This window comes from Plecotus auritus, assembly GCF_963455305.1.
Source record: "Plecotus auritus genome assembly, chromosome: 2".
Classification (NCBI taxonomy): domain Eukaryota; kingdom Metazoa; phylum Chordata; class Mammalia; order Chiroptera; family Vespertilionidae; genus Plecotus; species Plecotus auritus.
In genome coordinates, this window is record NC_137771.1 from 176,561,529 (window position 1) to 176,575,999 (window position 14,471).

General features: G+C 40.1%; 1 protein-coding gene across 1 annotated transcript in view; it reads left to right on the forward strand.

The window, feature by feature from the left end:
* ATP13A4 (ATPase 13A4) overlaps nucleotides 1-14,471 on the forward strand; it is a 130,383-nt gene that overhangs the window by 79,108 nt on the left and 36,804 nt on the right. The window contains exons 14-18 of the mRNA XM_080656236.1: nucleotides 5,185-5,335; nucleotides 6,934-7,020; nucleotides 7,252-7,405; nucleotides 8,603-8,714; nucleotides 13,656-13,780. Coding sequence (XP_080512362.1) covers nucleotides 5,185-5,335; nucleotides 6,934-7,020; nucleotides 7,252-7,405; nucleotides 8,603-8,714; nucleotides 13,656-13,780 — 629 coding nt within the window. The remainder of the gene's footprint in view (nucleotides 1-5,184; nucleotides 5,336-6,933; nucleotides 7,021-7,251; nucleotides 7,406-8,602; nucleotides 8,715-13,655; nucleotides 13,781-14,471) is intronic.

The window sequence follows — 14,471 nt, forward strand, 5'->3', positions numbered from 1 at the left end:
AATCCTTGCTAAAATACAATTTGCAGTCAGTCTATTAGTCAGGGGATTGAAGTTGGCCCAGTGTACCTCAGTTGGCCCAGTAGGACTCTCCTTCAAAGCCTTCTTCTGTGCCAGGAGGAAGGACACCATATTCACCTTTGTACAATGAATTTCAGTAAAAGGAAAGTCCGTGGAGCTGGGGCCAGTGTACTCATTTTCCTTGGTATTCTAGTTCTGAGATTTCCACGTTTTGGCTGCCCCAGAACTCCTCAGTTTGGGCAGCTTTCAGTTCCAGGTAGGGATTTGCATAACCTCTCCTGAGGCCCCCTGGCGGCCATGCCTCGGATTACTTCTCTTCCAGCTTTTCTCTGCAACTTCCAGCGTGAACAGAAAACATTTGACATATCTTTTTTTTTTTTTTTTAATGAAGGTATTTCTCACTTACAAACTAAATCGCAAAGCATTTTAGCATAAAAGGTTCATAGCATTCCTCTGCATTATGCAGACGACATATAATTTATCCACAAAATATTTTAATTACAAGTGTGTAATGCATTTTCATATTAAAACATGAATATAAAGTGTTTATAAATATAAACATGAATATAAAGTCTGTTTCATGGGTTAAAGAAATTGATCTTGGTATTTGGTCTACAGAAGAAGGCTTTTATAAGTATAAATTTTCTGAAGTTCTGTTTATTTTTCTTGAAGGTAGATTTGGATATATGCCTGGTCTCCTTGTTCATTAATATTTTTCTGTTTCAGCTTCAACAAAAAGTGTATGCAGTTATTAAAATATGTGAACATCTTGAGGGCAGTATTTTTATTATTTACATTTGTGTTCCTTATTCTGTAGAACTATACCAGGTGCAAAAGGTAGATGCACAGTATATGTTTGTTCATCCAAAACGAACTAAATGGGTTCCATCTTTTGAATGCTATTTTACTTATTGAATTGACATCAGACTTATTTATTAAGCTTTTCATTTCTAAATAAAACTTGTCAAATTTAAATAAAAATAATTCATATAATATTTAAGCTATCGATTAATAGGCCTATTACTCTTTATTCCTGCCTTCCTTCAAAAAGGTGAAAGCTGGTTTCAAATGACTTAAATAACAATTTAAAATTAAACAAAATTACCAACTTTAATTCATAACATGAGAGAAAGCAGATTCAATTCTAGGTAAGAAGTAGCCCCTGACTTATAGTCTATTAAATGTCTTCTGATAAAAAGTGAGCCATAATAAGTCTTAGCTTTTCCAAAAAGGGCTTGCACAATGTGCTGGATATTTAAAGAATTTTTGGCACACTACCTGGGCTATCTGAGTTTGAAAATCTCAGGCATTCAAATAAAAATACAAGGACAGGGATAAGAGAAGAGTTCTATTTATTTGTTGTGTAAACTAGAGTCTGGCCCAATCTCAGGAATTCAGAATTACATACTGATGGCAATGCGTGTGCCATATGAAAAATAAGATTCTATTTTCCCTGATTTGTGTGAGCTTAAGCATCCATGTTGATCACACTGCTGGTGGCTTCTTTCTTTTACATGTTTACCAAAATGCCAGGGGCCTGTTGTAAACTACTAAAGATAACTTAATCCTTTGATATATAATAATAGATATGATCAACAGGGTCAGTAATCAGCCAAGAGGTTTTGAACTCTTAGAGAAATTTGGATGAGGAAGCCAGCAAGAAATATGGCTGGAATGTAAGTTAACACTGATGTAGAGACTTTCAAAAACAAAAGGTTAGAACAACCTAAGGCAGCATTTAAAGAAATGCTGTGTCCATATCATGAGAAGTAATAATCTGATCCTTAAGACCACATTTTAAGGCAAACTATGACAAATAAAAACTTATTCAAGAAAGTAACTAGAAAAGTGAGTGGTCTGCAAACTGTGTATTAAAGGCACAGCGCAAGGTTTCTCTGTAAACCCATAGGAAGGGAGGCTTTACACAGAAACCTCTAGCTGAGCTGGTCCACAAAAGTAGGAGCACAGATAGATTCTGACTGGCTCCAAGAAGCACGTTTTGCCTCAATGTTCAGGAAGCATTTTCTGCTATCAGAAGTCCTCATAGGATGAACTGCTCTATGAACCATCTACTGTCTACACATTTAAGAAGGGACTTACAACAAGGTTGCAGAGGACAGTCCTCTAATGGGTCAGAGGCTGAACTTGATGACTTCAACCCTGAATTAGTGACAGCATCTGACATTACAGTTGTATCTCAGCCGATTTTAGATGAAACCACTCTCTACAGGAAGTGATGGTGATGATGACTTGCAGTATGAAACACTAGATGCCAGAGTGGAAGAGAGGAATGCAGTATCCCTTTAAAAAATATTTTTAGGTTATATTTCTTTACCATTATGCTCTTCAGATCTTCAGTACCTATTCATTCATTCATGAATGTGTTTTCTGTCTAATGTTGGCCAAACATGTTGGAGAGATACAGAAGGCATAGCCCTGCCCCAAAGGATTAAGGAGGGAAATACACATGTACACAAATAGCCATAGCATGAGCAAAGCTGTTCTGTCTCACAGCATTGGAATGGAAGTGGTCTGAGAGTTGGAGCAGGAGTAGATGTGCTTAGAATTAAAGGCGATACTTCTAATTCCTTCCATACCTCTGAAATTAAATCCATACCAGAGAAAGAGTAAGGAAAGATCTTGAATGATTTTCTCATTTTCACTGAACTCATGAAAGGATGATGGCTAAATGAAGCACTATTAATTTGGGTGATTGAAGAGTGGGTATATAATGTAACAAAACACGTTACTTTTTTTTTCTTTTTCTTTTTTTAAAATAAATCTTTATTGTTCAGATTATTACAGGTGTTCCTCTTTTTTTCCCCCCATGGCTCCCCTCCACCTGATTCCCCACCCCACCCCATGCCCTTACCCCTTGCCACTGTCTTCATCCATAGGTGTAAGATTTTTGTCCAATCTCTTCCCGCACCCCTCACACCCCCTTCCCCCTGAGAATTGTCAGTCCACTCCCTTTCTGTGTCCCTCATTCTATTATATTCACCAGTCCATTCTGTTCTTCAGATTTTTTATTCACTTGATTTTTAGATTCACTTGTTGGTAGGTATGTATTTGATGTCATTTTGTTGTTCATAATTTTTATCTTTACCTTTTTCTTCTTCTTCCTCTTCTTAAAGAATACCCTTCAGCATTTCATGTAATCCTGGTTTGGTGGTGATGAACTCTTTTAGCTTCTTCTTGTCTGTGAAGCTCTTTATGTGACCTTCAACTCTGAATGATAGCTTTGCTGGGTAGAGTAATCTTGGTTGTAGGTTCTTGCTGTTCATCACTTTGAATATTTCTTTCCACTCCCTTCTGGCCTGCATAGTTTCTGCCGAGAAATCAGCTGACAGTCGTATGGGTGCCCCCTTGTAGGTAACTAACCATTTTTCTCTTGCTGCTTTCAAGATTCTCTCTTTGTCTTTTGCCCTTGGCATTTTAATTATGATGTGTCTTGGTGTGGTCCTCCTTGGATTCCTCTTGTATGGGGTTCTGTGTGCTTCCTGAACTTGTAAGTCTATTTCTTTCACCAGGTGGGGGAAGTTTTCTGTCATTATTTCTTCTAATAGGTTTTCAATATTTTGCTCTCTCTCTTCTTCTGGCACCCCAGAAATTCGGATGTTGGTACGCTTAAAGTTGTCCCAGAGGCTCCTTACACTATCTTCATATTTTTGGATTCTTTTTTCTTTTTGTTTTTCTGGTTGGGTGTTTTTTGTTTCCTCATATTTCAGATCTTCGGTTTGATTCTTCGGGTACATTGATCTACAGTTGAGTTTTTGAATATTCTTTATTTTAGACAGAGTATGCTTAATTTCTGACTGGTCCTTTTCCATTTTATTGGCATTCTCATTAAGGTCCTTGAAGGTCTCACTAAGCTCCTCAGAGGTTTTTAGAAGATTCTTGAGTAACCTTATAAATGTGGTTCTGAACTCTATGTCGTCCAGTAGTTTGCTTTCCTCCATTTCTTTCATTCGTGACATGTTTCTTTGTCTCCGCATTTTGGCTGCTTCCCTGTGTTGATGGAGTTGCTTTGCGTGGTAGGTGACCTATAGGGGCCAGTAGCTCAGCCTCCCCAATCACCTGAGGTGGACGCTCTTGCTAAACCCCTTTGTGGGCTGAGTGCAAAGTCTTGGTGTAGTTAAGCCTTGATTGCTGTTGGTACACTGGGAGGAATTGACCTCCAGGCCAATTGGCTGTGAGGACCCGCTGTGTCTATAATGGAAGAACTGCTGCACTGGAGACATGCTTATGGTGCAGGACTTGTTTCAGTGGGGCTTTGGTGCTCACTGAGTCTGCCTCTTGAATGTGTCACTTATGGATGTGAGGAGTTGAAATCTGGTGTCTCACACTGACCACTAGGTACACTGGCTTCTGGATCTCCAATGGGGTGCAGGTCAGCTACTGTCTGAGGCCATCCAGCAGGAGCTACAGCGAGAACTACAGTTTTCTCCTCTTTGCTTGGGGTTTGGAGGTTTTGGAGCTGTCTGACCTGGGCTGCAAGTTTGCTAGGTTAAGCTGCGATAGGACAGGCCATTCATTTGCTAAAGCCACTGCTTGGAGCTTGGGTGGGTTTGTAGGTTGTGCGGGGTGGGGTCTCAGGGCATCACTAGGCTAGGGAGTGGCAAACAGCGATGGCTGCCAGTTAGCCGGCTCTGCGTCTCTGACCGTGTCATCACGTCCCGTGCCCCAGCGCAGTAAACAATTATTCCTGCGCACAGCTCTGTAAGCAAGACACCCTTACTTTCCAACCTGATGGCAGACAGTCCAGCTTCTCCCCGTAGGAGTTTGGGTCCCCCATGTCTCCCCAGAAACTGGATTTCAGAGTAATCGGGGGCTTGTCTCCCTTCGGGTTGAAAAAAGCAATGCCTGCCACCAGCCCGGATCGCGTGCCTCTGTACCTCAGCTTTTCAGCACTTGTGCACGTCTCAATGCTCTTTTCTTTTTCCTTCTAGTTGTAGAACTTCCACTCAGCTAGCTTTCCCATGGTTCTGGGTGATAGACATTTTGTCTTTTAGTTGTAGTTTTGAAATTGTTGTGCGAGGCAGCAGTTTAGGTGTTTACCTATGCTGCCATCTTGGATCCTCTTAAATTACTTTTCAAAAAGTCACCTCTGGAAGCTCCATTTTGGATGGAGAATTGGGCTAAAGCCCTTTCCCTTTTCTCCTTTAGCTTCCAGGAGGTCCACAGCTTTGCCTCAGGCAGGGCTTTGCCATGGGGCCCACTGTGTGCAGCCATGGCCAGCTGCCACTCTCTGATCCTTCTCGATGAGACCATCCAGGGAGACCCTCTGGACCTCAAAATGTTTGAAGCCACCAACTGGGTAAGCGTCTGACCTGCAGAGAATCTAAGAAGCTTCTTCAATGCTAGAGAAACACAGGTTTTATCACTGATAGTCAATACTTGTAAGATGTGAGGTCTCCAATAATGGAGGACATAAAGCAGTGAGAGACAGACCAGTGTGAGCCTCATTTCCTCCCCTGTACATTGTATCTTCATGGTGGGGTTATTGTGATTAAATGAAATTATGCCCTTAAAAAATTCCTGGTACATATCACAGGCTCAATTGCATGAATGTAATTAGAATTATTATTTAATTTTAGTTATTATTTCAAAATTTTCAGGTTGTAGTATGAGCAATGTCTTGTTTCAAAGTTTTCTAGAACATAGGGTTTAGGGAACATCACTGCCCCCCATGCTTAGGATTACTCATTGTTATCAGGAGTTTTATTCCTATTCATTTTATATTGATTTTGTTTCTAAGACTGGAAATAGTAAACAGGGAAACATGAGCGCTTTCATTGAGACTCTAAAGTAGATTTAAGAGCAAGGGGTGTTGTTCAGGAAGAGGAATCTGGCTTTCCAAGTTCTAGTTTTGGCTCTGCTCTAGCTGAGCACTTGACCCTGTGAAGTCATCTCTCTTGTTGGGGCTAGGCCCCCATGACCTTAAAATGAAGGGATTGAAGTAGACCAGCAGTGTTTACATAAAATGAAACAAAAAGAACCACACCCGGAATATTTTCTTAAAAGGAAACCTTATTTAGAAGCACTTTATAAAAAACAAATAGTTGGAGTGGCTGTGGTTGAGATGGGGAGTAAAGGTAAAGCTTAGGGAACACACAGCCCTGCCTACTCAGCCATAAGCCCACCACCCCTGTACCCTGTAGCCAGATGCAGCTCTGGGGTCCTGTGATACATGTGTGAGCCCCACTGAAGGGGACAATCCTTAGGGTCCTTTTCAACTCTAGTAGGGCATGGTTCTGTAGTGGTCTGATATGACTTTGCTAATCTTATTTTTCTGGGTTTCAGTTTCTGTATTTTTCAGTAGGGATTACAATTTCCTCTCTGATATTTTTTTCAGCCACTCAATGAGATGGTTACAAAGCATTTTGACATCTTTGGTAAAAGGCTCTTGTGACTATGATTTAGGGTCATCATTATAGCAATTACTGAGTCTTTACTGACCATCAACCATGTATATCACAGTCCCTGCTGTGCTGTACATGAGGACCATCAATTCAAATTAGACAGAAAAGGAAGAGCAGGAATGACAGTGAACTCCAGGATAAAAAAAAGACAGTAAGGTGCTTGTCTCACACACAAAAAAGTCTGGCTATCCATGATCACTGTTTTTGAGTCAAGCTCTTCAGAAATAGAGACTGAGACCTTTACACAGCATGCTCCAACAGAGAAAGCAGGATAAATTGCATGAATAATTCAGAAGTGTTTGCCCTTGAAGTTCCACAGCATTTTCAATGCATTTTTTTTCCCTGTGATGAAATAAGACTGGTTCACCTCCAACTAGCCAAGGGAAGAGAACCGAGAAAACATTGAGGTGGTCTAAGGATTTTCTCAAGTTGAGGGTTTGAGCATAGTATCAATAAATCTCTACAACAAAAAAATATTCCATTTGTGAAATAGGAAATGGCTATTTCTGGGGACAATTTCCACATCAAGGGAGTGCCGGCACACGCCATGGTAGTTAAGCCCAGCAAAACAGCCAGCCAGGTAAGCCTCATCTGCTATCCACTCTGCAACACCCAACCTCAAGGGAAAAGTCCTGTTAGGCCCACAATTTTGAAAGGTCATAAACATGTTTTCTTTGAATTCCACACGAGAAAACTGGTGAGAAGTTGTGCCCCTTATTTGCTAAAAACAGGATTCGGGGAGGAATAGTTAATTCCCAATAGGTAGAAGCTATGTTGGCGTGTCCTTCTCCATTTCCCACCCCTCAACCAGGTCCCAGTGGAAGGAATTGCAATCCTGCATCAGTTCCCATTCTCATCAGCCCTGCAGAGGATGACAGTCATTGTCCAAGAGATGGGGGGTGGTCGTTTGGTATTCATGAAAGGTGCGCCAGAGAAGGTGGCCAGCTTTTGTCAACCTGAGACAGGTAAGTGAACAGACTTGTACTACAGCTGGCTAATTTGTATTTACAGCCCAAATATGTCCACTGAGCACTTGACCTATGAATCCAGTCGCCTATTCATCATTGCCAATAGGATGACTCATTTACATGCCAAACTCAATACTAAAATCAAGATTTTCTTTCTCACTTCCTGTATTTCCCATCGTGGTGAATGACACTACCATACTCCTACTCCCCCAATTTGAGGTTCTTTCCAGATTTGTCCCTTTCACTCAGTGCTTCTGTCTTGGCAATTGCTAACCCATAGCCCTATCACTCCAGCAGCTCATGCCCTCATCTTCCCTCTACTGGATCACTTCAATAGTTGGTGAATTGACCCCTGCTCCTACCCTGATTCATCCTTTATACTCTGACTAGATTGGGTTTTTCATCACCAAATATAACTATGTTGTCACTTTTCTTCTGTTGGTTGCTTCCCATAGACTCCAGGAAAATCTCAAATTCCTTTAAGATCTTATAGAAGGCCTTCATGATCTTACTCCTATTAAACTTTCCAGATATGCCTTACCACTCCTATCCTCACATACTGTGCTTTTCTTGAGCTGAACTAACTACTCAAGGCTGTCTGTCTCATGTGTCCATGCCTGAGCACATGGTCCTCCCTCAGCCAAAATGTCCTTTCCTTTCCTTCATCTAACCACTTCCTCCCAGACTTGTATATGTGTGTCTAAGAGATTCCATAGCATAGCACACTGCAATTATTAGGGTCATAGAAATTAGATTATATTGTTAGTCTACTATTTGATACCTTACTAGACAGAGATCCTGCAGTTTAATCGCTGCAGAGCCAATGCCTGGCACATAGCAGACTGTCAGTAAATGTTTGTTAGTTAAACTGGAGAAATAAAGAATTATACATTTTTCTCACCTTTTTTTTTTTCTTGTTCTTCTTCATCATCTTCATTTACATCTTCGTCTTCTTCTTTCTTTAAATGCTTCCTTCTCAGTTCAGCTTCACTGAATACCAAGAGGTCAATCTTGACAATGTAGTTGTATTTAGGGTGGGTTCCCACTGACTTGTTGTGTACATTTTTAGAAATGTGGTGGTATTGTTTGTTTGTTTGTTTTATGTGCTTTTTTGCAAAAACTAGATTTGTTTCTCTACCAGTACCAACTGAGTAGTAAATGTTGCCTACTAATCTTGTGTTATTTTCTGAACAGTGCCAGCTAATTTTGTTAGTGAACTTCAGATTTACACGACACAGGGCTTCCGGGTCATAGCACTGGCCTACAAAAAGCTGGAAATGGACCACCACACCACTGCCTTGATGAGGTGAGTGGGGAGGATTTTCATAAAGCAGGATGATTGGGTGGAAAGATGTACCAGGCTGGGCAGTAGACTCAGCAACATAGATTGCAGGATTCATGGGCATGAAATGCTTCTGAACTTAGTAGACAGGGATAGAGTCATCTCTACCCTATCTGAATGACTGGGAGACTTTATGAGAAATAGCTGTATACACTGTGAAATAGGATATGGTTGTACAGCTTTGTGAAAACATATATGATTATAAGCAGTGTTTCACAGTGTGAAATTAAGGTCATGCCCTCATTTTGAACCAAATACAAGTAGCTAATTTTTAAAATTATAGTTGGTGAATTAGTTGAAAGTTAGAAAACATAACATTTGAAAAATATCTTGATAAGAAATACACAACTTAATGAAAAACATATAGCTTGGACTTGTATAAATTAAGTAATGTCTGTAGAAAAACAAGAAAAAGCTTCAGGGTGGCCATTATAGAGAAAGCTTTGATATAATTAGATTAAAATAGGGATTCTCAAGGACTAAAATGAACTCTTAGTTCAATTTTATCTGTTGTTTTATTTTTCACTGTTTTTAGACTATTGTGTTTATTTCACCTTCAATGCCATGCCCAGTACTCTTTCCAGCCATTATTGGTAACACTACTATGGAGATAATCAAGGCTTATTTTGTTCCTTAGGATTTTAAATTTGGGAGGTCTAACATATTTGTTTTCAACCCTGTCAGGCTCAACAACACTCTCTTATTGCAACTATATTTTGTACCACTTCCTCTTATATATTAAAATAAACTCATATGTATATAATCTACACATATTCTTTGTAAAAATAAATGATTCCATCCTATACAGTAAAAATAAAAGCAAAAAAAATACAATGTATTACAAAAGTAACAGACAGCTCAATAAAGCTCAGCTGACTCCACTAAAACAAAATAAAGCAATATGTTGCTTGCACTTGTGTGTAGGATCATTAGGGCTAGCAATGCAGGCTGATACAGGTCTCAAATAGCACCAGCAGTCTTGCTGTCAGCAAGGTGACTATGAAATGCTTTAAAATTCTTGGTAAAATCCTTTCGAGTTACACAGTACTTACATTCCTGGAAAATTCAATAAAATATTAAAAATGTGCAAAATTACCTTGTGCTTATATATAAAGCAGAGCTATGGGAAGTATAAACAATTTTATGTTTGTTTATCATAATATAGTTGTGTTATATATACTATGATATACCATGCTATGTGGTATAATATAAGCAGGATAAGCCTATACTGACTTAGAAAAGTATAAACAATCTTTTAGTGTCATGAATGTCCTGTAAAATATTCAAAGGGCACCTGGGATGCAAGGTAATTATTCATTGTGCATTGGTCATTACAGAAAATCTTGCATAGATGTCTTAAAAGTTTCCAAAATGTCCTCTGGAGGCAGTAGTGCCCCGGCTGAGAAACACAACTGTGTCTTAACCCTGGTTTTGTGAATGGGCAGAGAGGCCCAGAGGCAGAAGTGACTCATCTAAAGTCATTGAGGATTAGACTCCTGGGCATAATGGGCCACTCTCCTCAGGGCCAGCTTAATGTCACCCTTAGCCAAAGTGACCCTTGGGCTAAGGGTCACTGGCTATTGCAACTCTAAATATTTGTTGTAATTTAATTAACTCAGGTCACTCAAATCATTGGTCAGAGAGCTGAAGTGAACTTTGAGATCAGATCTCACATTTTAAAGAAGAGGAAAGTTGAGCCCATGATGTGGCAGAATTGGGAATGGGATTTTGTTTCCTGGGAGCCTGTCGACAGATATATACCAAGATTCTGGATACTATGCTGTTGCTTCTGATTATTATAATAAAACTAGAGGCCCGGTGCATGACATTTGTGCACTGGGGTGGGGGGTTCTCTCACAGTCCTCGGGGGATGTCCGCCTGCCGGCTGAGGCCCATTCCCACCACTGCCGCTGAACTCGCCAGCCATGAACCTGGCTTCTGGCTGAGCGGCAGTCCCCCTGTGGGAGCACACTGACCACCAGGGGGCAGCTCCTGCGTTGAGCATCTGCCCCCTGGTGGTCAGTGTGCATCATAGCGACTGGCCGTAGGATTTTATTATATAGGTTATGTGCATATCTACAAGTTTCAAACTCATGGCTTCGGGGCTTGTACATGCAACAAAGACTGATGGTTGAGACACATGAGCAACAGGGAATGGTGAGGGCTGTGGCACACAGGAGAGTACATGCCCTGTCCAAGAGCATTGAAATTCTAACTTTTCAAAATTTGATAAGTTCCAAACACAAGTTCACTAATTCGATCTGATCTTGGGTCATCAATTTGCCCCTCCTGGGTTAAAGCCACATCAGCACTACATCTTTTTCCTAGCTAGGTTAATTTACCCAACCTTTGCTAATCCCTGATTGAACAGAACATTCTTTCTGTGGTGTTTGTGTGTATGTTCGCAGCACAGGTATCATAATTTCTTTGAGGGTTCTTGGCCTGCTTTGTGCATATTTCATCCTTTAAAAATCACATGGATTTTAAGAACATGAAGTATAGTCACAAGAATGACAATGTTCCTTTTGTATTACACTCTTTATTATTTTTAGAGGCTTTGGGAGGAGGTATAGTCTATGCAGGAAGCAGAAAAAGGTAGCATGCTATTCCAAAATGCAGAGCTTGAGACCCCTTAAGGGACTGCTTTTCCTCTTTATTTCTTGGCTGAGACTGAATACTCATGAAAAGAAGAAACATGTAATGTTAGAGCTTCAAGAGACTTTGGAAATACATTTGTTTTGCTAACTTTTTTTTACAAAAGAAGAAATAGATTACCAGACAAAGAAAGTGATTTACTCTTGTTCACACAGCAAGGTAGGGACAGAGCTGGAATTATTTATAACTCTGGACTCCTGATTACTATGCATTGAACCCTACAAAGACTATGTGCCAGAGGAACCAGAATATGAGTGCCAAGGTAGACTGCAAGACTATGTCAGATACTGGAACCTCTGGCCATTTTCTTGGCCTGATCTAATGCTTTGTGGTTTGATCATGTCATATCATCTCTGGACATATCTAAAGCCTGAGGCATGGGTATGAGGGCCACTAGAAAGATTGGAGGACCTAAATCAATTAAGTTATCCTTTAATGACCAGCTCAAATATCACCTCCTCCAGGACTACTTTATCAATCATTCCACCCAGAAATAATTACACCTTCCTCTCTGACACCAAAGGACTCTTATCTGTGCATTATCATGGTATCTTTCCAAGCCCTCTATATGACCAAAGTGGTCAAGTCTGATCTTGTCCTCCTGACTGAACATGGAATCTCTGGAGTCAGGAGCTACAATAGTCTCTGCATATTCTTCCTCTTTTCCTTAGTCGAATTTTTGCACTTTCTTAGGTGTTCAGTAAATGACCATTGACTTGACAGACTGGCTTTGATTTCTTGTGAAAACCGTCTGGCAGTAGAATTTCTGAAAGAGGAAATAAATTTTTATAGGTTGCCTGGCAAAAATGGTAACCCCAGACACCAGAAACTTTCAACTAGGCAAACATTGGCTGAGCACCTCCTCTGTGTTGAGTACCACGTGGGTGTTGTTGAACTTGTTGTTAAACCAGGTGGTTTTACCCTCAAGAAAGAAATTAAAATAGAGATAGATTAGATAGAAAAGAGTGATAATATATGGACAAATAAAATACGAGAAAATCTGAGATAGAAATAATATACTGAGGAAACAAGTATTTTTATCTGGGGAGCCTTTATGGGACGTTGATGTGCATTGGCCCTCAAAATATAGAAAGGATTTCAATGACAGACCAGGAGGAACATATAACCTTTTTCATGAAATAAGAAAGAGTGTCTCTGGCAGTCTAGAGCAAATGTTTAAAGATGGTTGAATACAGAGCATACCCATGGTGAGTGGCCCAATTTGGCTGGAGATTAGGGTGGATGAAGAATTTAGTGATAGATGAACCTGAAAAAAACACTGTAGAATCAGATTGTGGAGAGAGTTAAATGTCAGGTTCAGAATAGGAAATGTTATCCTTCCAAGCCTAATTTGAGATGAGTAGTTCCAATTGTGTCTACTCCCTGCCACTCCAGAGATGTTAGCAGTGTTCTGTGAGCATCATGCCCCTGGCCGATGTGAGGCACACATGGCTAGCAAGGCCAAGTGGCTTTACTGGGTATTCCTTTCATCTGTATTTCAGCTAGATATAGGCAATGCTGATGTCTTGCCCTTATGTCTACTAGAGGTGTCTGAGTCTCAGATAAATTAATCTTGGAAGAATCTTTCAGCCCCCAATCCCAAATGTATGCCCCTGCACTTGGTCCTGTGGAATGTCTTGGAAATGTCCTTGCAGTGAATGGGAGCCTTAGAGACCCCACTTGCTGCAGAAACATTCATATTTTATGTAGAAGAGCAATGCTACCAGCTGACAGATAGAGGGGGGAGGGTGGACTTTAAAGAGAAACTATGTTTTTGAGATTATGGCCTTATACCCCTGGGACTAAAATGATACTGATTGTAGCATTGGTTTGTAGAAAAACTGGCATTTTCTATTTTTCTTGTGCCTCACTTCTTTTTCATGATGCTTTGTACCAGAGGTAGAACTCCTCTCTGGTGATTGCCAGCAGTGAGGTAATGAAAATCACCATAGCAGATGGAAGAGACCTTTGTGGTCATTTAGGTCATTCTCTACAAAGGTTAAAGCCATTTTTTTTGTGCTTAGTAAGTACTCTCTTGTCCTCTTGTTTCAGTCAGAGGAAATGTCTCAGTATCCTTGTGTCCCCTTCCTGTCTCGATGGTTCCTGGCACATATTCAGTGCCTTGGGAATGGTGCTTGAATGAGTGAGTCAGTACCACTCTGACAAAAAGATATTTGTCTTTGTTTTTCTAACTGTAAGAAGGACTATAATATGTTATTTCTGTTCAATCATTAATATATATATTTCCAGGGACAAGGTAGAAGCAGACCTGATATTTCTGGGATTGCTGATCTTGGAGAATCGATTAAAGGAAGAGACAAGACCTGTTCTGGAAGAGCTCATCTCAGCCCGGATAAGGACAGTAATGATCACAGGTATATAAAAAGTAGAAAACAGTAAGAATTTGATGTGGAAATAGAGATTCACTCACTTAGCAAATATGGTTGACTACCTACTATGGAGCAGACACCATTCTAGGTGCCGGAGATGGGCAACAAAAAGGCAACGTGATTGTTCTCACTGAGCTTCCATTCAGGTGAGATGAGATAGAAAGTCAGTCAATAAATTGGCAATCAAATAAATGACTAGTAATGAGTGTTTATGAGGTACATAAAACAAAAAAGGGTGTTGTGGCAAAGTGTCTGACTGGATACTTTGGATGATGTGTCTTATATGGGAGGAGACATTTGTGATATCACTTGAATGAGAAGATATAAGCCATGCAAACATGATGATTTCATTGTCAAATATTAGGAGAAAAAGAATGCTTAGTCAGCATGGTCTGTAAACTGCACTCAAAACCCACCAATAATGAGACCTACAGTTCTGCAGATTTAAAAACAATGTTGTCCCCTCTACTTCTACTCCTAAGCCCCAAATCACACAAATAAGGGAGAAGTGAGAAAAGATCATGCAAGAGAAATATGTGAAATTTCCTAATGAATGCTTCTGAACAGAGAAGAAATGATTTCCTAATGCATTCATATTTTTTAAGTGTGTCTTCCCTTTCCCTGCTCTCATAGACAATTCAACTCTATTAATTGTGTTACCAAGATAGAATATTTC